Source organism: Epinephelus lanceolatus, chromosome 23 (assembly GCF_041903045.1).
Source record: "Epinephelus lanceolatus isolate andai-2023 chromosome 23, ASM4190304v1, whole genome shotgun sequence".
NCBI classification, from domain to species: Eukaryota; Metazoa; Chordata; class Actinopteri; order Perciformes; family Serranidae; genus Epinephelus; species Epinephelus lanceolatus.
This window is the reverse complement of record NC_135756.1, coordinates 18,153,534-18,178,838: the sequence shown is the minus strand read 5'-3', so window position 1 is coordinate 18,178,838 and position 25,305 is coordinate 18,153,534. Positions and strand designations below refer to the sequence as shown.

Below are 25,305 nucleotides of genomic sequence, written 5' to 3'. Positions count from 1 at the left end.
GCGTGTGAATGGACGACAGAAACAAGGACTAAAAGAACCCATTAGCTTTAGTTACCAAGAGCCTCTTAAAAGCCTTGGCTCTCCCTCCTTCCTCCAGTCTCCGTCTTTCCTCCCTGTTCACCTCCCCTTTGATCCCCCCCCCCCCCAATCTTTCTCCAGAATCATTCCTTTATCTACAATACCCATATCTCCTCTCCTCCTTCTTCCCACATCTCTCGTGGGATTGTTTAGAAAAGTAACTCTCTCTCCCTCTGCTTTATTTCTTCTGCATCCTCCAGGCTTACCCATTATTTGTCCTTTTGTGTGCCTGTGTGTGAGTGTGTTTTACGTAACGGAGGAAGTAAGAGTAATTAGAAACAGGGTCTGTCTGCGGGACAGTGGAAAGTAAAGAGAGAAATGACGAGACAGACAGCTGGGTCTGTATCCAAGTTTTGTTTTTCTTTGCAATTAAAAAAGCTGAATTCAGTATAGTTTTTATACATGTGTGAGGTGTGTTTTTTATTATTATCAGTATGTAGGTTATCAGCCTGATGAATAGTTTGATTTGACTATAAATGGTAGTTGAAGTGTGTTTTTGCAAATTTTGAAATGGTGTCAGTAAAACATCTGTTCACCACAGCCTCTCTGAAGTGTCACATCCATATTTCTATCCTAATAAATTGTAAATAAGACGTCTAACCTCATTCAAATTGTTGGAAAAACATGCCACATCCACATTTAACTATACAGTGCTTACAATGTTTCCATACAGCTTGCTTGGGTGGACGTTGGGGCTACACTATGGGGCTTGACTACGCGGATATTTGATCATTGACTGTATATTTGGTTTTCAATTTTTGGTTTGGATATTTGTTGTTTTTTGAGAAATTACATTTTAGAAATGATAAAAAAATCTGTGTTTCTATTAGCATCACATAGCCTACATTATCCAAGGCATGTTAATGGGTTTACTGTAAGAGTCGAGCAGTTTCAGTGTGAAGTTTTTGGGAAGGTTTAATGGGTCAGTCAGGGCTGCCCCTTGAAAGTTGGGGATTTGAAGCATCAGTTGGAGACCCCACAGCAGACTGAGATTGCTTCAGTGTGCAGTCAGTGTTACTGCTGCACGATTTGATAAAAATGTGCGATTTCTCTCGCATGCATTCTTCCTAGTTTTCTCTGTGCTGTCTCAAGTGCTGATATCGATTGGTCGTGTTGCCGTAGGACGTGGCGACTTTAACTTTTAAACTTTTACACAGCACGTCTTACTGTTCAACGTTGCCGTACCTGAATCCAAAGTATCGCCATTTACGCCATGGCGTTGCGTTTTTTTCGCCACCAACTCAGCCCATTCTTGGTCGTGCTCATGCTCTTCTTCAGCGTCTATGTTGGTCACTGCTGCACGCCGGGTGGTCACCTGACCATACGTGCTGCACACACCAAGATAGCTTGTGGGCGTGATGTCAACAAACTCCACACGCTACAGGAGAGGTAGTCACGTTCACAGGCACACACGTTAACATTTATTTACATTAAATTGCAAATGGCAGCCTTTTATGCGGTTGCAATTAGATTAATTGTGCAGCATTAGTCAGTGTGCTGTGCAGGGTACCTATGGGGATGTTTTGGTCCCCGGATTTTGCTGCGAAATGACCGCTCCTGCCTATCACGCTACTCTTTGGAACAGACAGCTGCGGACACGATGCAGCAGCACAGAGGGAAAGAGGCTTTGACCAGTCAAGCTTGAAGATAACACTGTCTTCTCTTTTCTGCCTAGTAGTGGTGAATTTACAACTCACAGCAACTTCACATGACACAGTCTCTGGCTTTTGTTTGATATCCGTTGTTAGCACAGTTAGCTTGTTTGCTATTTACAAGAATGCCGCTGTCACACTGAACACCCCTCTGAGCCCATTCAGCCTTTAAAACTTTACATGAAAACAAAAGAAAAATCGTCAAATATTCATATTGAACAGCCAAATCTGTTTGGACTGACATAATTCTGGGTTGGGTACAGTTGTAGGCTTGGTACTGGATGTTAGCTGCTGCTGCTGCTGCTGCTGCTGCTGCTGCTGTGTAGCTAAAGCTAACCAGCTAGACGTTGGGATGACAGGGGTCCAGAGATGGTTCTTCCATGCTGGGTCAAACCTGTGTTGACAGAAACACTGGCTCGTATAAAAATTATGTTTAAATAAATAGATTTGTTGGAGCTTGTATGCTGTGATGCTTCTGTGTTACAGCGCTTTGTCAGGTGTCATCTCGAAATTGGAACTTGTTATTATAAGGATTTACGTGGCCCTGCCCACAGCTGAAGCTGCGACTATTCGCTGTTGATTACCACCAAAGCTCTGAAACCCCAAAATGGACATTGTTTAAAAATAGTTAGTTTTTAAAAATAGTTTGGCAGTGTGGAATTTTTAAGCACTCTGTTAGTAACTTGACAGTTGTAGTGAGGTGAGTGACATACTCTTAAGAATATATTACAAAATGCCCCTTCCACAATCACTCAAATAACATACAGAAGCAAAATATTTATTATTTGATTCTGATATGGCTTTTTAAACCTGATAGCAGTCGATAAACATACAATATGCCGATATACCTGTGCTTCTGTAGTACAATAGTCATCATGTGTCAGAGACAAGCTAGAATATGAATAAAAGTTGATGAGGTCAGAGCAGCAGACCTCAAACTGAATTTGTCAGCTTGATCCGCTGAATTGAGAGAGGGAGGTGTAAACCTGGATTTTATTTTTATATTTAATTTAATTTATTTTATTTTTGTTAATAGAGACAGAGAGCTAATTTTCAACTGTAGTCCCTGAGCAGGAAACAGAATAATTTCTTGAGTGGTGAAATGTCTTTGAAAAAGAAACTAACTTTGACATTTCCAATGTTTTTCTGTGGCTAGTTCTTTGCATTTTAACCTTGTGATCACACAAGTTGTGACCCTGCAAAAACATAAATGTTTTACTAACTTGCAGCTGACATAATCTGTCATGTATAGATTAAAACAAGCGATTTAGGACTGAAACAAGTCGTTGTTATGGTGCTACAAAATGTCCACACCCATAGACTTTAATGGGAGAATGTACTTGTACTCCCAGTTTGCTGTAATGGAAGTAAGATGGGCTACAAAGGAAGAAATACTTATCATCATTACAGTGTTAGAGGGCACAGTTGTGTGCATGTTTGTCTCCACATAATGTGTTTTGTGGGTTGGGGGAATCACAAACCATCACAAATCACTGTTCCCGGCCTTCTCTTGCTGATTGTGTGTCTTAAGTGTGTGTTTTTGTGCTTGCATGTGTGTTTGTGTGAGTCTTCCTGGGCTCTGGCCCAGCACAGAAGCAGACCTCTGTTGGAAATGTAATTCACATGAGGCCAGAGGAGCTCTAATGCTATTACCACACACACACACATGCACAGCTGTGTTGCCGCCCACAGTCTGTGTGTGTACCTCTCAGACTCCTTTTCTCTCCCTTGTTTCCTCTGCCTCAGCCTGTCGTCGTGGTTCATAAAGATGAGCGATACAGAATGAAAGGTGAAAAACTCATTATGTCTTCAGGGTGCCTCTGTGCCGCTAGTCTAAGCTGTTTATATATATGTGTATGTGTGTGTCAGTGGTATGTTCAGTGAGTGCAGCAGCCAGCCCATCAGTTTATGAAAGTACCGAAGCCCTGAATCAAAAAGGCAACTTTCAGAAGGAAAAGAAAGCAGGAGTTGAAAGTTGAAGTGAAAGAAAGATTCATCTGTCAGTTACAGTTTTCTTTACCTGTTCTGGAAATGATCTCTGAAGTGTTGGTAACGTTGTAGATATGCATCAAGAATCACATGCAGTGTATTACAGATATACAGAAAGCAATATTGTACAAACAAAGGTTTAACTAAATGAGACAGATGTTCTCAACTATGAAACATTGTTGTTGATGTTGAACATTTTCATCACATCTTCTGTGTTTTCATGTATGTAGGATTATCTGTGTGTAATGTAATCATGTCTGTTGGTGCGTGTCTTTGCGTTTCTGTCTGTGTGTATTGTTGTAAATGTCTCCACAGTCTGGGGCTGTATAGGGAACATTTAACATATGAAACTGCTTTGAATGTTAACTGTCATATTTTATGACATCATTAAAAAATCCTATTAGGGCTATATCACGGACACTGAGTATAAACGGTGATAACAGTGATTTATTTTTTATAGCTGAACTTTATTTACTTTTATTATAACAGCACTTTATTTAACTTAATTCTAACAGTACTTTAATTCACTTTATTATAACAGTACTTTATCAACCTTTACTATAACAGAATTGTATTTAACTTTAAAGTATAAAAGCCCTGTCTTTACCTTTATTATAACAGTACTTGATCGTACTTTATTATAAACAGTGCTTTTTTTTACTTTATTATAACTGTACTTTAACTTTATTACAGCAGAACTTTATGTAATTATACATAACAGAATTTTATTTACCTTTATTGTAAGTACTTTATTTAACTTTATTGTTTATTTACTTTCCTTAACTTTTTTGCAAAAGTACTTTATTTCCTAGTATTGTAACTGTAGTTTATGTACTTTTGCAGTAATTTAGTAGTCTATAGTAGCTAAGAGTAAATTTCAAAATATTGAGAAATATATCCTGTATTGTGACATAATCTTAAAATATCACAATATTATTTATAGGCCATGTTGCCCAGCCCTAAAGTGATTCCATGGATTAAATGGCATAGTCCTTTTTTTAATTAATCAATTTTTCTTTCAGTGAATAAATGTAATTCATGGTGCTGTTACTGATGCTAGGTCATGCTTGCCGGTTTAAACAGAGTGAACAGACATGCAGCACTCGAATGTTGATTTACAAATCGAGTGTCACTGTCACAACTGAAGCTTCGCAGCTTCAAACTATTGCATGGTAGTGATGTTGTGACAAAAGTGAAAAGAGAAACAAGGATAGGAAGAACAGTCTTGAGGTTTGAGAGTTCTCAGGAAGTCAGGATGTACAGTGTGCGTCCCTGTCACAGTAACACAAGGAAAGCCTGCAGTCAGTGCCAGAGAGAAGAGGTGGAACCATTTTTCACAAGCGGCTCCAGCAGCCCGAACGCCCACGCTGACTTTCTCAGAGACGGCGAGAGAGAAAGAGAGGGGAGGAGTGTGAGTGAGGCAGAAAAAGTGGAGAGATGCCTAATTTCCTAACTGTCTCAGAAAGAGAGAAGAAGTGATTGAACCAACTGAGAGAATAAAAAAAGGCACTTGAGAGCGATATCATGTGAACGCTATCAGAGTGGAGCAGCAGGAGGTTTTTTTACAGTAAAGTCTCGCTGTTCTTTTGAAGTTTCTTTAAAGTTTCACTGTGACACTTGAGGCCACAGTGAAGGCGTGAATGAGACACAGTCACACGGTAAAATTCACTGCAAGTTTCAAAAAGTCCCCTAATTTGTAGATGAGCTCCGACTCTCAGACCACTCAGTGTCTCATAGTATTTTGCTCTTTTAAATTGTATAGGTGTAGATGGTATTTGATGGCCAAAACATTTTCAGCACCCCAGCTGTGAGCAGTAGCTGAAGCCTCTTTCTTCTTGTAAAGGATGCTTGTGGAGTTGAGATGAAACCAGTGGTCTTCATTGTTAAATATGGACTCAACCCAAGGTGAACACAGTAGAAGTCTCTATAGCCCCGTTTCCTCTGAGCAGTACGGTACAGTTCAGTTCGGTGTGCTTTTTTTCCATTTCCACTGTGAAAAGTTGTGAATAGTATCAATGGAACCGTTCTGTACTGTCCCCATTTTTGGTCCCCCCTCTGTTGGGGTACCTAGCACACAGATCTGGTACTAAAAGGTGGAGCTGTGAACACTGCAGTCTGTTGATTGGTCAATAGAGGACGGTCACTCTGTTCAGGGCTAGGGTTGGTTAGGTGCGGCTGACCATGATTTGATTGACATGTACCTTGTTTTTGACGTTTGCTCAAGACATGCAAGCTGCCACATTATGATAGCATTCTACTAATGTTAGCTACAAAGCACCAGGGCTAAATGTTAGCAACATACAACATGATAACAACATAAGCTCGAAAACCAATCAGGATTTTGTTTTGGGAATGTTGCAGCCAGTTCAAGTACCTGAACTGGTCTTAGACAACCAGAGGAAAGACATTAATAGACAAATTGTCAGAAAATCTATATAGTGAAATTTGTACCGATAAACAAATTAGAGTGTGTTGTTAGTGGATTTGAGTTGAAGGACTGCAAGCTGAGCGTTAGCCAGCTGTCAGACAAGAGACACTGTAATTGTTCTCCTCCCATTAACTGAATGTGTCTTCATCAGTGTCAGCTGCTATTAGATTTGGCCACACTTAACTTAATGCACCATCATGCAAAGAGGAGCAGGAGTGTGTGTGCGGGTTAGGCTGCTGTGTTATAACAGTGGCAGTGTGATTGTTAAAGGATGAGCAATGTGTGTGTCAGAAGAGTCTAACCACTGAAACCTGTGTGTATGTGTACGCTTTGGAGCAAAAAAAAAAAAAAAAAAACTTAATTGAAACTCAAATTGAATAGTTATCTGTGTAAAAAGACACCACAGATTTCCATGTCTTTTATCGCTGCTTTCTGAAACTCTGTCTGCTTTGTCTACCTTTTTAGTGGTGTGACACTCACATAAAGACTGACTTCTGTTTGACTTGTATCTCAGGCTGGCCTTGCTCCGCTCTCATTTATCTCTTTCCTGTGTGCTGTCAAAGAGAAGTACTCCCTTCATGAGTTCCATTTATACTTACAGACAAATCACGTATAATCTCCGTCGGCGAGAGAGAAGGAAGGCGAGATAATTTATTACTATCTACGTACTAAACATGCTCCTGTTGTGTTGTTTATTCCAGCGGTTACGGAGGTTATCGACTAAATACCGGACGGAGAAGATCTACCCCACCAACGTAGGAGAGAGGGAAGAGAATGTCAAGAAGAACAGATATAAAGATATACTGCCATGTAAGTACCAGTACAACAACAAATTCTTGCCAGTATTTACTCAAGTCATGTGAATGGAATGGACAAAATAACCCTAAGTGCTTTCTAGAACTGTTTTATTGTAGTACTTCTGCATTAGACTGCGTTAGCTAGAATTCACACTACTAGTCGTCTTATTTCTTGTAAGCCTTTACATGCACTTCCATACACGCTATCCTCTGTAATCTACCCAGCAATGTACCAATATGATCCTTCAACAGCAAACCTGGGACAAAATGTACAAATTTAGATTTAGAACAAATGTTATCAAGCAACAACCGAGCCCTCAGTGGCTGTCTGCACGTTCAGCACTGGTTACCTCACAAGCCCGCAGCTGAATCACAGTGACTTTCTAATTATTACAACACTTAGATTTGACAAAGCAGCACTGCATGGTGTAATGCTTGGATTTATTGCTAAAATCTTTTTTTTTTTGTTTGGCTGTTTACTCTTTTAAATGTGGCCAATAGAAGATCTGTTTGTGTCTCGTTTATTGTCCATAGAATGAGGCTGCACGCCGACATTTTCAGAACAAAATAAAACAGGCTGCAGTGAGAGTCTCTCTCCATGGGATATTTAAAAATAAGGGGTTTGTGCATTTAGTCCTTCTCAGGCAAGCTCGGGGGTTAGTGTTGCCGTAGCCCACAGGAATGATGCTCCATGGCGTTTTGTTGTTTCCAAGTGAGAATTAGAATATATGCAGTTTGCATAATCCGGTCGAAATTAATATATATTTTTAAACGCTTGACGATTCACTCATTACGTAAAGTCTGTGTCATCCAAGAGAGACTATAGAAACTAAGGTTTGGAAAAAATACACTGTTAACATAGCTTGGAAATCCAGACTCAAATCTAGAAAGATTTTGAGTCTGGCCCTCACCGATACACCCTTCCTACCCAAGAGGCGGCACTAACTGAGGCATATTAAATGCCGCAGCACACAATTGGATAGCATGATAGCCAATCAGAGCAAAAAAACAAGGTGACGTATTCATTGCAGTAAGCCCCATTAGTTTGCCGACCAGTGGGGCTAACTGATATATTATGCCTTTGCCGTATCCCGTTGGCAAAACGGCAAAAACGTCCTTCCTGGAAACAAAGGCTTCTAAGGCAGTCTTCTGTTCCTCTCTCAAGGAAAAAGATAAGTGTAGTTGGCTTAGCGTTTCTTCCAAAGCTAAATTGAATGGATGCAGTCCTTCGGCAGCTGCCATGTTGGCTATTTACTTTTCGACTGCTACGGCGCAGCGCTGTTGTCATCATGTTACGCCCACCCAGAGCCCGCCTCTGTCAGATAGACTGATCTGATTGGTCCAATGGCGATTCAGCGGGCTCTGCTCGTTGGGGCCAGATCCCAGTATAGTGCAAATTCGAATTTGCTAGGGGCGGGGCATCTGGATTTCCAGGTTACCGTTAACTTGCTATTTCAGTCAATATTGTGTGGTAGGCCACATACAGTGTGTATATATATATATACAGTACAGGCCAAAAGTTTGGACACACCTTCTCATTCAATGCGTTTTCTTTATTTTCATGACTATTTACATTGTAGATTCTCACTGAAGGCATCAAAACTATGAATGAACACATGTGGAGTTATGTACTTAACAAAAAAAGGTGAAATAACTGAAAACATGTTTTATATTCTAGTTTCTTCAAAATAGCCACCCTTTGCTCTGATTACTGCTTTGCACACTCTTGGCATTCTCTCCATGAGCTTCAAGAGGTAGTCACCTAAAATGGTTTCCACTTCACAGGTGTGCCTTATCAGGGTTAATTAGTGGAATTTCTTGCTTTATCAATGGGGTTGGGACCATCAGTTGTGTTGTGCAGAAGTCAGGTTAATACACAGCCGGCAGCCCTATTGGACAACTGTTAAAATTCATATTATGGCAAGAACCAATCAGCTAACTAAAGAAAAACAAGTGGCCATCATTACTTTAAGAAATGAAGGTCAGTCAGTCCGGAAAATTGCAAAAACTTTAAATGTGTCCCCAAGTGGAGTCGCAAAAACCATCAAGCGCTACAACGAAACTGGCACACATGAGGACCGACCCAGGAAAGGAAGACCAAGAGTCACCTCTGCTACTGAGGATAAGTTCATCCGAGTCACCAGCCTCAGAAATGGCAAGTTAACAGCAGCTCAGATCAGAGACCAGATGAATGCCACACAGAGTTCTAGCAGCAGACCCATCTCTAGAACAACTGTTAAGAGGAGACTGCGCGAATCAGGCCTTCATGGTCAAATAGCTGCTCGGAAACCACTGCTAAGGAGAGGCAACAAGCAGAAGAGATTTGTTTGGGCCAAGAAACACAAGGAATGGACATTAGACCAGTGGAAATCTGTGCTTTGGTCTGATGAGTCCAAATTTGAGATCTTTGGTTCCAACCGCCGTGTCTTTGTGAGACGCAGAAAAGGTGAACGGATGGATTCCACATGCCTGGTTCCCACTGTGAAGCATGGAGGAGGAGGTGTGATGGTGTGGGGGTGTTTTGCTGGTGACACTGTTGGGGATTTATTCAAAATTGAAGGCACACTGAACCAGCATGGCTACCACAGCATCCTGCAGCGACATGCCATCCCATCCGGTTTGCGTTTAGTTGGACCATCATTTATTTTTCAACAGGACAATGACCCCAAACACACCTCCAGGCTGTGTAAGGGCTATTTGACCAAGAAGGAGAGTGATGGAGTGCTGCGGCAGATGACCTGGCCTCCACAGTCACCGGACCTGAACCCAATCCAGATGGTTTGGGGTGAGCTGGACCGCAGAGTGAAGGCAAAGGGGCCAACAAGTGCTAAACACCTCTGGGAACTCCTTCAAGACTGTTGGAAAACCATTTCAGGTGACTACCTCTTGAAGCTCATTGAGAGAATGCCAAGAGTGTGCAAAGCAGTAATCAGAGCAAAGGGTGGCTATTTTGAAGAAACTAGAATATAAAACATGTTTTCAGTTATTTCACCTTTTTTTGTTAAGTACATAACTCCACATGTGTTCATTCATAGTTTTGATGCCTTCAGTGAGAATCTACAATGTAAATAGTCATGAAAATAAAGAAAACGCATTGAATGAGAAGGTGTGTCCAAATTTTTGGCCTGTACTGTATATATATATATATATATATATATATACATATATATATATATATATATATATATATATATATATATATATATATATATATATTTAGATAATTATTTTTAGCAGGTTTCACATACCCCCATTACTGGATATTCACAGAACAGAATCATAATCCAGAAAAAAAATTACCACCAACAAAACAAAAAACAATCACATACAAATAATTAGGATTGTCTGCTGCGTGTTATTAACCCTTTGAAACCTGAGGTAATTGGCTTGATTTTCAAATACGGAAAGAAGGCAATGAGCAATGAAAGAAAAAAACAATGACCCAAAAGTGTCGTTAGCTCAGTTAGCTTTGTTATTGTCATTGTCACACTAAACCCTGTCCAAAGTCTCAAACTCTCTGCAAATAAAGGAACGAATAGTCGAGTATATGTATGTTAGACCACGTTAATCAGACTACCTGGTTTATAATAAAGTAAATGGGTAGAGACAGACTTAAAGCGAATGACAGAAAGAAGTTTGAGATTGAAAAGAGAAACACACTCACTCTCAGTCTCCAGAAGTTCACTCAAACCTGTCCTGTTGGTAGAAATATGCGCACATATACATTCAGAGCAAACACAGATATCCAGTATGTGGTAATAGGTCATGAAATGGTCTCTGTCTCACAGAGAGCTCTCGCTGTACTCAGTGACCTCGGGGGAAGCTTTCATGACCCAACATCTGTCCTACTTTTTATTAAAACCTTTATCCTCTTTTTCTCCTCTGACCACCCATCCATCCATTCATGCATTCATTCGTTCATTAAGGCTTTTAGTGAATGAGCTGCTGATAAGGCAAAGGAAGAACCAGTTCATCCGTAACAGATGTGTACACACATACACATGCTTAGGAATGAGGATGTTGCTGTGTGCCCATTAACCTCTTTACATCACAGCTTGGACTCATTTGCCCTCACTTTGTCTCTCTCTGTATCTCATTTTATCTTATCTGTCTGTCTCTGTCCTCTCTTTTCTCTTTCACTTTGTCTTGGTTTATTTCATCATCTGTTTCTGCATCAAAGTAAATATTTCTCTCTCTCTCTGTTTTACTTTCTCCACAGTTGATCACAGTAGGGTGAAGCTGACGTTAAAAACATCCAATCAGGACACAGATTATGTCAATGCTAACTTCATCAAGGTAAATAAGCACGTTGCTTTGCTGTTTGACACTTTGATTACAGTGTTAGGAGAATGTATGCGGTATAAAGTGCTGTATGAATCACAGTAACAACCATTGTGGAGATAAAGTGGAGTGGATTTGTGATCTTGCTTTCTTTCTCTGCGCTCCCCTCAGGGTATGGATGGCCCAGAGGCCTATATTGCAACTCAGGGCCCACTGCCGAACACTGTCATCGACTTCTGGAGGATGAACTGGGAGTACAACGTAGCTGTGAGTATGGCTCAGTGGATAATGGGGGGGTGAAAGCAGGAGGGAGAAGGACTGATAGAGCAGGAGGACCTATTATGCTTTTACTTGTTATCTGTCATACAAATAATGTTAAAGGGTCAGATGTTCATGGTCATGTTGGTGCAAGTTTTACGGACTCACCTTCTTATTCTAACCTTCCTGTGTGATCAATCTACTGTTTATTTATTTATTTATTTAATGTATTTGACAGCAATTAGTATCTAGTCCCTAAAATGTTGAGGCAGGGGGTACTTGCTGTAGCTCTGGTTGAGGGTGAGAGACTGTCAGCAAAGATACAGAAGACCTGAAAACGTTGACCAAACAGAGCAGACTGTGCCTTTTTGGGAGGGGTGTCTTAGAAACAGACAGAGCGTTTCAGACATAGGGTCAATACGGGTGTTCCAGCTCAGACAGAATGAGGAAAATAAAGTGTTTTTGGAGCATTAAAGCATGTAAAAACCCAAAATACAAGCGCGAACCTTGAAATGAGCACAGTATGTCCTCTTTAAGATGGCCTAGTCCCTCTGTGTTAACTTGAATGTTTGCTGAATACGAACAGAAAGCTGTTACTTAGTGCGTTTTCTTTTTGCTAAAGTGGGTGTGATAATTAAAGTAATTGAAATAAATATTTAATGTGGTTGTCAGCCAGATGGGGAGTGCTTATGCCTCCACCAGATGGATAGCACTCGTGCTCTGAAAAGCTGGCTGTGATAATTACTCCTGTAGGATCAAAGAGAATGATGTGAGATATAGATGTAAGAGTGAAACGTGTGATCAAAAATGATCTGAAGTCTGCTCTACCACTGCAGGAGTGTAAAAAATAGAAGTTGTTCATAGTCTGGGGCAGGGTGCTCCTCTGACTGTCTGCACCTCGTTTGGCAACTTCAGCATTACATAAATAGAACATATAGGGATAAATATTTTTGGAAATATAAGATTTAGCTGTGAGAAGCTGAGTGTAAATATTGACTGTAATCCTTCCTGTTTGTGTCTCTGCAGGTTATTGTAATGGCTTGTCGAGAGTTCGAGATGGGAAGGGTAAGGCCGTGATATTTAATCCCTTCATGTGTGTTTGTGTGTTCGTGTTAGTGTCAGGCATGTAGGTGTACATATGTATGTTCATGTGGCTCTATACACATCTGTGCTTTGTTATCTCCACCAAGGTTACACTATGTTTTAGGTCCCATTTGTCTAAAGGCCTTTACACACTGTGGCGTTTTTTTGGTGCGATTACTTTGCACGTCAGTGTGATCCTTTGAACTGTTTTTTTTTGTAGTGAGTACTTTCACAAAGAACGCAAGCACTACGCAGCAAAAATAACCCCTAATGTCCCTGATTTTGGGACTTCCATACCAGCATACGATACAATACCAAAGGAGGCTGTCAATAAAAGATGTAAATTAAAGTAAGACTTTTAAAATCAGCATTCAAAAAAGTTCAGTTTTCTAAGAAAATACATGCACTGTTGGCATTTTTTTTTAAAAATGGCACCTGCATGTTGATTCAGAGGAAAGTCTGCAGGCTATAATAATTCCCAGGTACTACTCGATCTCCTCTCCTTGTTTCTTCAGTGATTTGTTCAGATTGAGATTTGATCAATAAACTTATTCAGGACTGACCAATGTCCTAAGTCTTGGTCCTTTAACCCTTTGAAACCTGAGCAAATTGACTTGATTTCTATTAAAAACATGGGAAGAAGGCAATGAGCAACAAAAGAAATGGCCCAAAACTGAGCAAGAAATTAGTAAAAAGAGAAAATTAAAAACAAGAAAATTTGTTAAAAAAAAGTTAAAAACAAATACAGATAATTTAAAAATGTAATACAGTAATTATAATATTTCTAAATATAGTTTTCTCCTAGCTTTTTCTTTTTTCCCTATTATTATAATTATTATTATTATTATTGTTATTATTATAATTTTTTTATTTTATTTTTTTTTCCTTTTTTACCAAGTTACTCAATGCCTTTTTTCCCATGTTTTTTGAAGAGATCAAATCAATTTGCTCAGGGTTCAAAGGTTTAAATATGAAAGGCGTCTGAAAGCAGCACAAGAAAAGCCATGTCATCTGCAAACTTATAATGTAGCGTTCGGGGAATCTGCTGTGTAAACTGGATCACGACCCTGCAGCATGCTAATAAATTTCTCTGTGGTGTTGAAACGTGAAACGCACCTCTGACATGGTGTTGTCCTCACCCTTTGGGATCTCCCTATGAGGACATTTAAAATCCATGAAATTATTTTGAAGTCCAGTCCACAGTTCTCTCAGTCTGTCAGCCAGGATCAGTGGGTTAACTGTACTGAAAACAGAAGACAAATTTGCGAAAAAGGACTCGTGCACCCTCCACATGTGTATACAGAGCTATTAGGCGTCATTTATCCTTCTTGCAGAGCGATAAGCAAATGGTAGGGGTTCAGGTGCTGCTTTGCAGAGTTAGTAATGCTGGTTGTATATATAATAAAGGAATCCAACCAACCACGTTGTGTGGAGAAGACATCACGTCTCAACATCGCGACACAGACAACAATACCAGATCCACTCCTTTCGTTCTTGCCTTTCACAATAAAAGCCTTAGACATATTCACTGCGTTAGTGTTTACCAGAGCGAACTCGCTTTCACTAAGAGCATTTAAAAAAAAAAATGCTTACAGTTGCTACAGCTATACAACAGCGTACGTAAAACAGACTGCTAGACGCTGCTCTGGGTCATTAAGATCATGGTAGTGGGTCCTCTGCCTCCTCAGATGTCAGGTTATTACAGTTACAGAGCTAAACTAAAACTAGGTGTGAAAATACATTTTAGTTTACTGAATTTTAAAAAAGACTGTAGAAAGAAATGAGAACTAACTGAAACAATGTTTTGAAATTACATAACATGACTAAAATAAAATAAAAATATAGGAAATGTCTCTAGTTTTGACCGGGTTGTCTACATGACGGTGAGTCAATTGCCTTTACACAGTGTTGTGTTTGCATTGTAATACCTATTTTAAACTACTTAAGTGTTGTATCTGACAAATACCCACTGTATTATAATAAAAAACTAAAACTAATACTGAAACTAATAAAAACTAAACTAAAACTAAACATTTTTAACAGCAAAAACTAAACTGAAACTAGCAAACCCACTCTGGAAACTAAACTGAAGTGAGAAGAAAAATCAAAAACGAAACAAAGATAAAAATCAATGAAAAATACAAAACTTGAATGACTCTGCTCAGACGTAGCGCTAGCATCCCCAAACGGACCTTAAACTGTCCCACCAACTAAAATATCTACAGAACCAGCCGTGGCAATTTGATGCGAAATATTTTGCATTTTTGTGCCATTTATCCTTCAAGGGCCCCCTCCACATAAAGGCCTTTAAATGATAAACGTAAAATAAAATGATCATTTCCTTGATTCTTTTAGTTGAACAAGTAAAATCAAAAAATACAAAGGACTTTGTAACCTTGGTGAAGGTACTTGGAGTATTGCATGTGTTTATCTTGCCTGTCTGAGTCTGCTCATATATTTATTTATGTGAAAAGTCACTAAAGGCAGTTACTGAAGCCTTGAATCAATTTGCATTGACTCAAGCTTACTTTGTTATAGGTCAAGATGTTCACTGAACTAATAATTAAGTGTGACTGATGGCTCAGATAATCTGTATATGCCTCTGTAAATGTGTATTTTGCACATGTAGGTATATAAAGTACTGTATGGTTGTATTTAGTCCTTGTTTTTCTGTGAATGTGATCACTGACGCTCCACATGTCACGTTAATTGCTTATTTTGAAGCAGAAAGTGTGTGTGCACAGGAAGCTGTGGTATTTGTCTGGTATTCTGTTCTCAGCCAAAGCTAACTCCTGTTCTCTTCTCTTCTGGTTAGAAAAAGTGTGAGCGGTATTTCCCGCTGCTTGGGGAGGAGCCCTTGAGTTTTGGCCCCTTCAGAATCTCCTGTGTAAGTAGACAAATCTCTAATATCCCAGCTGTGTGTGTATGTAACCAGTGTGTGAGGAGCGGGGGGGTCCGACTCCTGCATTTCTCACATTTTGTTCTAATGACCGTTTTAGTCAAGGGCTGTGTAAATGTTCTGGCTGTCTCTGTTTTCCAGGAGGCAGAGCAGGCCAGAACAGACTACTTCATCAGGACTCTGGTGGTGGAGAATGAAAATGAGAATGTAAGTTCTCTGACTTAATGCTCAGGCTGCTCTTTAGACTTTATTTTACTGATAAAAGCATTTTCATAAAACTTGTTTGTTTTATGCCACTGCTGTCAACACTTAAAGAGACGTGTTATTTTTATACTTGTATATCTCACATGATGGCAGATGTAAGCAAAATCACATAAAAAAAATGGATATCTAAAGCAATGACATGTGTTCCATTGTAAAACATTATATTGTCGCTGTCGGGTGGTAATCTTATTTGTGTCGTTAGTACTTTACCAAATCAAGCTCACGTGGGGTTATAAGATTTTTGACCAGCAAGATCAAGCAGCAACCTCCACAGCTAGAAAATGAAGCCAACATGAAGTGACAAAAGCTGCAGTTCCTCTAATGGCCACTAAAGGCTGGCTGTAAGAGCGAGTCAATCCCTATAGACCCCCATGTTAAAATGCCCAACTTTACAGCAGAAATAAACATGTTTACAACCTGGTGCAACAAACAGTTTTGGTCTTTGTAGCTAATTTCCAACTTCATGACAACCGTACTGTAGCAAATTTTTATATAACTCACCTGTTCACATTTTATTAAGGCTCATTATGCATAATTAAAGGTGGTGTCCTTGGCTACGTCATATCCACCTCTCGCTTCTACACAGCGCCAGCCTCTCACCCAAATATGGTCACTATTGCTCAAAAAAACTAAGCTGGCGATGGCTCAAATGCCAAACTCGAGGCTTCAGAGCGGGAGATAGCAATGGCTGACGTCCCGATAGCTACGTCCATTATTTTAACAGTCTATGGTATGTGTTTGTCTGACGCTGATTAGAACGGTGGCATCTGAGGCAGTAAAAGCATTAGATTACATTTTCATCATTGTACAGGTTAGAGAGTTTATTGCAGCTTTTTGTGCGTTCGTTTTTTTCTGACGTTGGATACATTTGGCCAAAAATTGCCCCCTCTGTCTTTATTAGACCACACTTGAGATAACAGTTAGCTAGCTAGCTAGTCATAAGTACCATCTTCAAGAAACTCAAGCAAGTCCAGTTGCCTATGATATAATACTTAAAGTTACCATGACCTGGATGACAGAGAATCTTAACTGACATCTAGCCAGCCAGTGCTCCCCGTGATTCCTCCGCATTACTCCCTTCACTATGAGACTATTCGTTTAGTGAAGAGCTGGAGGAAGCTCCGGAGACTGACCTCCAGTAGTGGCTAAAGCAATATGAATTCAGCCAGTCCACACCGCGGCGCTGGAAGTCACACCAGGCTGGTGGCTATTGTGTTAAGATTGTTTCTTCAATAAGAAAACTTACCCATTCAAACAACCCATTCTTTATTTGGAAGTCAGGTTAAATCTCCTTGTAACTGTTTACCTTCAGTTTCGCTGTGTGCAGCACCAAACATGCTCTATCACAGCATTTATTCAATGAATATGGTGCTTTAACAGTTTGAGGATCCAATGGATCCAATGGAGACATAGAGGATGACCAATAGCATTGATTTATGAAAAGAAATTACAGTGACGAATATGGAGATAAGAGGTTTCCGCCTGACAGTGATGATATGTACAAACTTCACTAGCCTAATTATTTGGTTTAGAAGTAAAATGTGCTCAAACACATTCATTTGGGAAACAAAACTTAAGAACAATGACACAAATATCACTGCACAACTCCACTGAAAGTCGATAAATGCAAATATTCAAATCTCGCCCACACGTTCCCTTTCTCTTCTCTGCCTGCTGATTCAATTTACCGGCCTTCCACTGACCCTCTTTAAACCTTTAAATATATTCCCCCGTGTGTCTCCCTGTAGGAAACTCGGAGGATAACACAGTTCCATTATATGAACTGGCCGGATCACGACGTCCCCTCATCGTTTGACTCCATACTGGATATGATCGGACTAATGAGAGAATACCAAGAGAACGACGATGTTCCTATATGTGTGCACTGCAGGTAGGTACAGAACACTCTGCAGAGACACCAACAAAACCAACTGTAACTAAGGCAACATTTAAAAAAGAGGCTGATTGCAGATGAGAAGATAAAGTAATGATACAGACACAGTGTTGTTTTCAACATACAGAACATGCACACTGGTATCACTGGTTCTGCATTAAGAGTCTTGAATCACTTTTTTTCTAACTTGCGCTCTCACATTGAATGTAATGATTCATGGAGCGGCCTGTGGTTGTCTGTGAGGAGGCAGTAAGAATGTGCAACAGGTGGCCGACACTGGTTTGTGTATTTTGAAATCACGTTTCAACACCACAGAGAAATATTGCAGTAGCTGGTCGACCCAGAATGCAAACACACATCTACTCCTGGCAAAGCCTAGATTTTATTTTCAAGTTCAGCTGGTTCATACTGGGAACTTGGTGACTATTTAACATGTCTTCGTTTCACTTGCAATCTTATTAAAGCTACAGTGATTAGATGAGATTGCTGTAATCTGAAAGTTAAGTGTTAATTGTTCAGGCAATGATCATGTTGAGGCAGGCTCAAAGATTACTGAACCTTTTCTACCGACAACTTAAAGAGCTGGTTCATCTGCGTTCTTTTCAGGGTTTCTCAAATGGAAACACACTCAGCTGATGGCAAAAAAGTAGTGACGTAGGTTAGAGCTGCGATTATAATAATAACTGAAAGAGTTAGTTTAGATTTTTTTTAAGTGGGGAAATGTGAGATACTTATCTATAGTCAGTTTAATATATTCACAGCTTTACCTCGCTGGAACGGGACCTTAAGCCATTATATCGCTCTTTTCAAAGGCGTCAGACTCCATTAACAAAAACAGTAATTTTACCTGCAGAACACAGGAGTTGCTGGTCTACCGCTGTCTCAATCAGTTTGTTAGTTCATGTTTAGGCTCAGACATCAAAGTGACATGATAGAACTAGTGGCAAAAAGGCCGACTGTTGGGTCCCTTCATGTCACATGTGTCTTGGCTGAAAAGTTGCACTTGAACGAGGGCTGTAATCAACCAAAGAAAATCTTGGTCGACTGATATTCCACCTACTCATTGACTGATTGATTGGTTGATGAGGGAAAACAATCTGCACAGGTTATCTCTGTATTGAATGCACAACCTGGTGGCATTGTGTGTCCACCAAAGCGTTTCTTTCCTGGCACAGAGCTCGACATTAACACTTGCCCAAGTTAACTTATGGGTTGACGATGGTATATACAACATACCGTTACTAATACCAAATATCTCTGTAACGTGCATGCGTAAGGGAGACTTGCTATTTTCAGCCTAGTAGCTAGCATTAGCCATCCTGCCGCAACAACAAGGGCTCCGGTGTGATCGTTTCCCTTTAAGAAGCTTTATAATCCAACCCTGGATTGCTGTGTCTCTTCGGAAACTTGGTAAAATAGTGATAAATCCGACACTGAATATCCTCTGTGATTATTTATCTGTTTTCTGATTAAAAATGAGAGTTGAAAAATGTATAACTTTAAGTAAAACGCTGCCCTCATTACTGTCACCAGCTATCCAATCACAATGGAGAAGGGGCGCGACAAACACAGCAAAGACCCAATCATCACAGAGGACAAAGACAAGCGCTTAACAACAACAGCTGTCGTTTTTAAGCTGGGTTAAAGAAACCTTTGGTGGACACTCGGTCTATTGAAGTAACACCAGCGATTGTCCGACCAATGAGAATTTGGTCAGATAAGATCATAACGACCAAACAATTGACCAACAGACCAGAACTTTATGTAGCGATGTCATCATGTGGAAAACTGCATCAGATCATGTGGGAGAATGTTTTTAGAAAGGCCAAAAAAGCATTTTGGCGCTAAAACATATGTACTTAGACCAATATGTCAATGTTTGAGTCTGAATTCATGAGGAACACCACAGGGAAGCTACAGAATGATATAAAAAACAAACCCGCCTTTTAAAACGGTGAAGTAGTCAACAAGAATGACAACACACAGATTCATGAGCCTATAGATTTAAGTCGTCTGCTGCACACATGCGTGCCAACAGCACACACACGCTGACACACACAGCCTCCATGTGTGTATAATCAGCTATAATGAGCAGCCCGAGGACATTTCCTGGTTCCTCTGTTACACAGCAGGATGTAAAGATGCCTTGTGTGGGTTGACGTGCGCTGTACTGTATGTGTGCGGAGAGGCTGCGCTTGTTAGAGTAGCAGAGACTGTTTGACAGCATGAGATAAAGTTTTATGAATAATGTGTTAGACATGATGCCACATAACCTTTAGCTCCTGTCTCCATCCTGTCTGGACCAGGTGTTGTTACATACAAACATTCATACATGTGTTTGTCTGCTCTTACTGTTTTTCTGTGGCTTCAAGAAGAGAAATATAGAGTTGATGTTTGTTAGTGATTTTTAGTGGATGTATGTTTGCGATGAGACGGGAAGCTGGAGAGTGTGTGTGTGTGTGTGTGTGTGTGTGTGTGTGTGTGTGTGTGTGTGTGTCTGAACATGTGTTGTTCTTCTGTTGAATCTAATTTGTATGACTGTGACTGTACAGTGCAGGCTGTGGGAGGACGGGAGCTATCTGTGCAATCGACTACACATGGAACCTCCTCAAAGCTGGGGTATGTGAACACACACACTCCTACACATGCCTAAAACATACCTGTACAAATGCACACACTAAATGTGTTAAGATTCAAGTGAGAAATAACCCTTTTGTTGTCCTTTTGGTGTGCTTTTATAGAAAATACCAGAAGATTTTAATGTTTTTCGGTTGATCCAAGAGATGAGGACGCAACGACACTCTGCTGTACAGACAAAGGTTTGTCTTTTCTTTTATAAATAGAATGTTATGTTGCATTCATACTACTCTGAGGTCTGTTTAAAGGTAAACTGTGAAGGAATTGTTTGTAAAGACCACGTTCAAACTCGGCTCCTCCTCTTCACACTGCTTGTGCGCGTTCACAGCAAGCTACTGTACTATTATAGTAATGCTACATTTGACGTAATGTAAAAAGCCGATACTTAGGGTGCTTTCACACCTGGCCTGTTTGGTTCAGTTCAGTCCAACTCAAGTTAATTTGCCCCCTAAGTGCAGTTCGTTTGGGCAGGTGTGAACACAGCAACACACAGCTCTCATTTTGGAGCCAGTTTGTCTGCTTGGCATTTTGCCTCGCTATATTTGCTATCTCTCAGCGGTGTGTCCACCATTTTTTGTTGCCTTCTCTTGGATGCATGCTGCGTATGGTCTGGCACCTGGTTGCTACCTTTTTATAATGTCATGTCCTCACCCTAAGTAAGGAAATACAGGCAGAGTCTCCACAGATAAATACACCACCACACACTTCTAAGGGGTCATAAGTGATGATCAGAAAGGATTACTTTTGTATGCATCTGAAATTCTGCATAGTATACATTAAGTTAACTGAAATGCAACATGTAATACAAAGTTGTCGGAGTAATACACAGAAGATATAAAAATGCTAATTAGTGGTTTGATGCTGATGTGTGTAGCTGGGCAAAAGTGTCACTGTTGCCAGATTTTCCACATTTTCACACAGTGAACCTGGGAGCTGACATCACCTTTGTGTGATAATTGTCTCGTTGTCAGATGAACAGTTTTACACCTGCTGGAAGTGTCTCAACTGTTTGTTGGAAAATGGTAAAAAAGGAAACAACAACATGAAGTTGTTGTCTGCCCTCAGAGGCTGCAAATCTGGAAATTTGGAAATTAATCGATTGAACAGTAACTGGACTTAAGAGCTGCAATGAGTAGTTGATTGGTTGATTGACAGAAAAAAATGCTTTGACTGTTTTTAAGAGGAAATCAGTCGATGAAATGACAAAATACTGGGCAGATTAATTGATAAAGAAAATACTGGTTAGTTGCATAGACTTCATGAAAACCCTTTCACAACTAGCTGCATAATATGTTCAGAAAGTTGCTAAGAAAAGTTATAATTACTAACTAAGGTTTAATGACATTTCATTATATTGTTAAGAATTTGTCTGAGTGACGGTTATTTTGTTTAGCAGTGTCTCCTCCATTACGTAGCCTGTGTCAAGTCTCCTCATTCCTGTGTTACTTGCTGCACACCTGGTTGAAAATAGATCTTAGCCAGTTCAGCAAAGGTCGACACATTCCCAGCATTGTTTGTAACTGGTTGAGTGTGTTTTGCCCCAGTTTTGACATGAGGGTGTTTGCATGTTCGCTGCTGTAGACAGATGATTCTCAGCAGGACAGAACTTATCTTATTATTTTGAATGTACGCTACAAAGATAAGTGTGTCTCGACTTCACTGAGTGCCATCTAGCTCCATTATATTCAAGACAAGGCAGACGTCTCTACGGCCGATATCTCCAACACTCTGCAGCTCACACCAAAACAATCTAGACTGATAAATAGCTCTACAGGAAAGAGGAAAAATATGTGTTTTTTATTTTGAGCTGAACTGTCCCTTTAACAAAGCACCCACTGACCTTACTTATTGTCCCCTCCCACACACACGTCGTGACATTGAGAGAGAAAATGAGCCCTGTTAGACAAAGTACAGGATTGCCTTGAAAGAGGAAGCTGGCAGTTGTAATGTGATTTCTGAAAATGTGTAGTGCAATACACTTACTGGCTTACCGGGAAAGTAATGAGATCAAATAAGTGTGCATCAGTGAAGGCCCCTCTATTGTTTTCACACAGGTTGAATTCAATCGCCTTGTAAATGGATGTTTTTGAGTGTAGTCCTGAGAATGTTTTTGCTCTTATATTGATTTACTTGCTTTGTTTTTCCCTCTCTTCTCTCCTTCACCTCTCCTCCATTTACCTCATTACATCTTTGTCTCCCTCTCCGTCTCTGTCTTCGTCTCTCTAGGAGCAGTACGAGTTAGTTCATAAAGCGATCGCCCAGCTCTTTGAGAAACAGCTGCAGCTACTGGAGAGCCCCACCAACACGCAGATACACGATGGCATGGTATGACACGCACATACACACAACACACACATTGTGCATACTGTCTGGTGTTAAAGAAAGACAGGATGTCGCTGAGTAACGCACTCGGAGTGGGGAAAAAAAACACAAATAATTAGTCACAGGAGGGAGAGGGTAGGAGGAACAGAGGAGAGGGAAGAGAGGCCTTCAGAAAATGTTGCTCTTTACACAGACTGAAAAAAGAAGAGTTACAGAGTTTGTGCCAAAAAGAGAGATCTCTCCTCTGGAGGTATTCTCAGAGGACTGCATACAGTTAGACCTATTTAAAAGAGCTGGGGGAAAAAAAGCTTTGCTCTGTCAGTCACCACTGCCGCCTTTGTAATTTACTTCACACTGTCCTCCATTACCCCCAAACACACTCACACAAACACACACAATCTACGACGTGTCCTTAATTGTCCCCGTTCCTGCTCCCAGAGCACTAGAAGTTCAACCAAACCAAAAAGTTTACTCATGACAAAAACAACATATTTAGAAAATCAAAAAAGCGAAAATCAAGAAACTAAAACAGTTAAGTGGCTTATTTTAACTTCAGGTGCTGTAATGAATATGTTTTTTAAAATCTCTTTCTGGTGTTGGAACATTGCAGGACAGATGAGAAAGTTCATCCAAAGTTGATCAGCGATCCGTAGCTCCAAACTATCGTCCCACATCTTTATGTAGCAAACTTTGGGAAGTTACTTTAAAACTAACGAAGCTCCAAGCTACTCTTCATTTCGGGTAGTTAAGCTACAGAAACACTTAAACTGAAAGCTACACTACAAGCTCCTCAGAAAAAGTAGTTTAAAGCCCAGGTCAGACCAAAGATTCGCAACAAGATGAAACTGTTTTAGTATGTTGCAGAGAAAAGTTGCAGCAGTGTGAACTGACCGGTCTGAGCTCGACTCAAGCTAACTGATGGTGTACCTGCAACTCTACTGGTCAAATCGGCAGCAAGATTTAGAACATAAAGCATGTTGCCTTTTCTACAGTCATTCAGCTTGTAGTGACCATAGATGGCGTGTTCATTGATTAATTGGCTGATATTATTGTGGCGCATTCATTATGAATACAGTCCATCTGATGCTGGTTTTATGTTTTTCGCCGTTTCATAGCTACAAACGCAACTGTAGCCAGTGTCTCACTACCACTATCCTACAAATGATATTCAGCCACAAAGTAAGCCTGTTAGCCGTAACGCTTGTTTTCAAGTTCATATTTGTATGTTGTAGAACATGTTTACATGCTTTAATATTCAAAGAACACTTCATTTGCCTCACGCTGAGCTGGACCACGTGTTCGTCTAAGATGCTTTGAAAAAGCCCAGTCTGCTCTGATTGGTCGGCATTTCCGGGTCTCCTGATTCTCAGCATCAGAATGAATGTAACGGACAATAGTGGCGCTTTTTACCGGGAAAAATCACTAATAAAAACATCTAAGTTCACACATCTTCACAATCATGTTACATACATGTTACAGCAGGAATATGATCTGAAATCAGGGAGAAATTGATAACATCTGCAACCAAGATTACATGTGTCCCTGAAGTTAGCATGAAGCTACATGTAGCAGTGTATGTAATATAAACTCTTGTAGTAGCGTGCCAGGAGCAGGTGACCATAGAAAGAAAAGCTTGTCTCGAAAATAGAAAAAGACTGTCGGAAACAGAGTATTCATAACAGTCTGAAGCCTGAGGTCTTTAACATACATTTACCTCATTATATGAAACTTTGAACTGTTTAATATGACCATTGGACAGAGGCGTTTTTCTCATACGAACATTGGACATTGTCTGGAAAATCAGGTCTTGACATCGTCTAGGGTTTCTCTTTCACACATGTAGCACACAACAGGAGATTGTTGGTGTCACAAGCGTTCTAACCCTATTGGAAATACTCAGTTTGGTTTAGGTGATGGGGGGCGCCTGGGTAGAGCGTGCAGGAGGAAGAACATGACACTAATTACACCACAGTCACACGTCCGGTTCGTAATTCAGTCATAAACAACAGAGTCTTTTGCCGTAAATTAAATCTGTCCGATGATTTCTGCTTTATTTATTGATTGTTTTGATATCCGCTGGTAAGAAAGCTATCACAAGACACTGGCTGCTTTCTGACCCCCGCACATTAGAAGATGGACAGATATAGTTAATGAAATGTACATAATGGAAATAAATACCTTCTCACCTCGCCTTCAAATGAATAGATTGACGAAGTTACGGTCAAAGCGGATCCCATATGTACGACAGTCACGGTATGCTGAAACAGAGTTAGGACCAGCTCCCCCCATCCTTCTTTTGGGACAGGTCGGCTGTCGTTCCCGATCTTGTGACAGCAAACCAGTCTGCTTTATTGACTGTCTCCTGAAGCATAAAATAAGGCTGGAAGAGCATAATTTCAATAATTTGTGAGCTTTTTTGTCTCAATAAAACCCAACAAAAACAGACTGTTATAGCATTTGGTTTTGATTTGCCACTACTTAGTGGAAAAAAAGAATTCCCTCTCTACTTAAAAGCTTACATAGCTACTGGAAAATATAGTTAAACTAGTGGCACCGCTGCTCCCCAACACTGTTGATATGTGAAGACAATAGACAGAAAGCCAGAGGACGCGAGCATCAATGAGACAGTGTGCGAGACTGACAAACCCTAAAGACAGAGGACACAGAGAGACGATGAGAGAGCGCATTGGCAGCAATCCAGGAGGTGACTTCCTGCTTTGGAA

The 25,305-nt window shown here is 40.2% G+C and overlaps 1 protein-coding gene across 4 annotated transcripts in view; it reads left to right on the top strand.

The window, feature by feature from the left end:
• The window catches only part of ptpn12 (protein tyrosine phosphatase non-receptor type 12), an 84,283-nt gene that overhangs the window by 18,336 nt on the left and 40,642 nt on the right, over window positions 1–25,305 (top strand). For all 4 annotated transcript variants that reach the window (XM_033614637.2, XM_033614639.2, XM_033614640.2 and 1 more), the window contains exons 2-11: window positions 6,849–6,957; window positions 11,164–11,240; window positions 11,397–11,492; window positions 12,510–12,548; window positions 15,382–15,453; window positions 15,607–15,672; window positions 17,478–17,620; window positions 20,176–20,242; window positions 20,365–20,442; window positions 22,487–22,585. In XM_033614637.2, coding sequence (XP_033470528.1) covers window positions 6,849–6,957; window positions 11,164–11,240; window positions 11,397–11,492; window positions 12,510–12,548; window positions 15,382–15,453; window positions 15,607–15,672; window positions 17,478–17,620; window positions 20,176–20,242; window positions 20,365–20,442; window positions 22,487–22,585 — 846 coding nt within the window. The remainder of the gene's footprint in view (window positions 1–6,848; window positions 6,958–11,163; window positions 11,241–11,396; window positions 11,493–12,509; window positions 12,549–15,381; window positions 15,454–15,606; window positions 15,673–17,477; window positions 17,621–20,175; window positions 20,243–20,364; window positions 20,443–22,486; window positions 22,586–25,305) is intronic.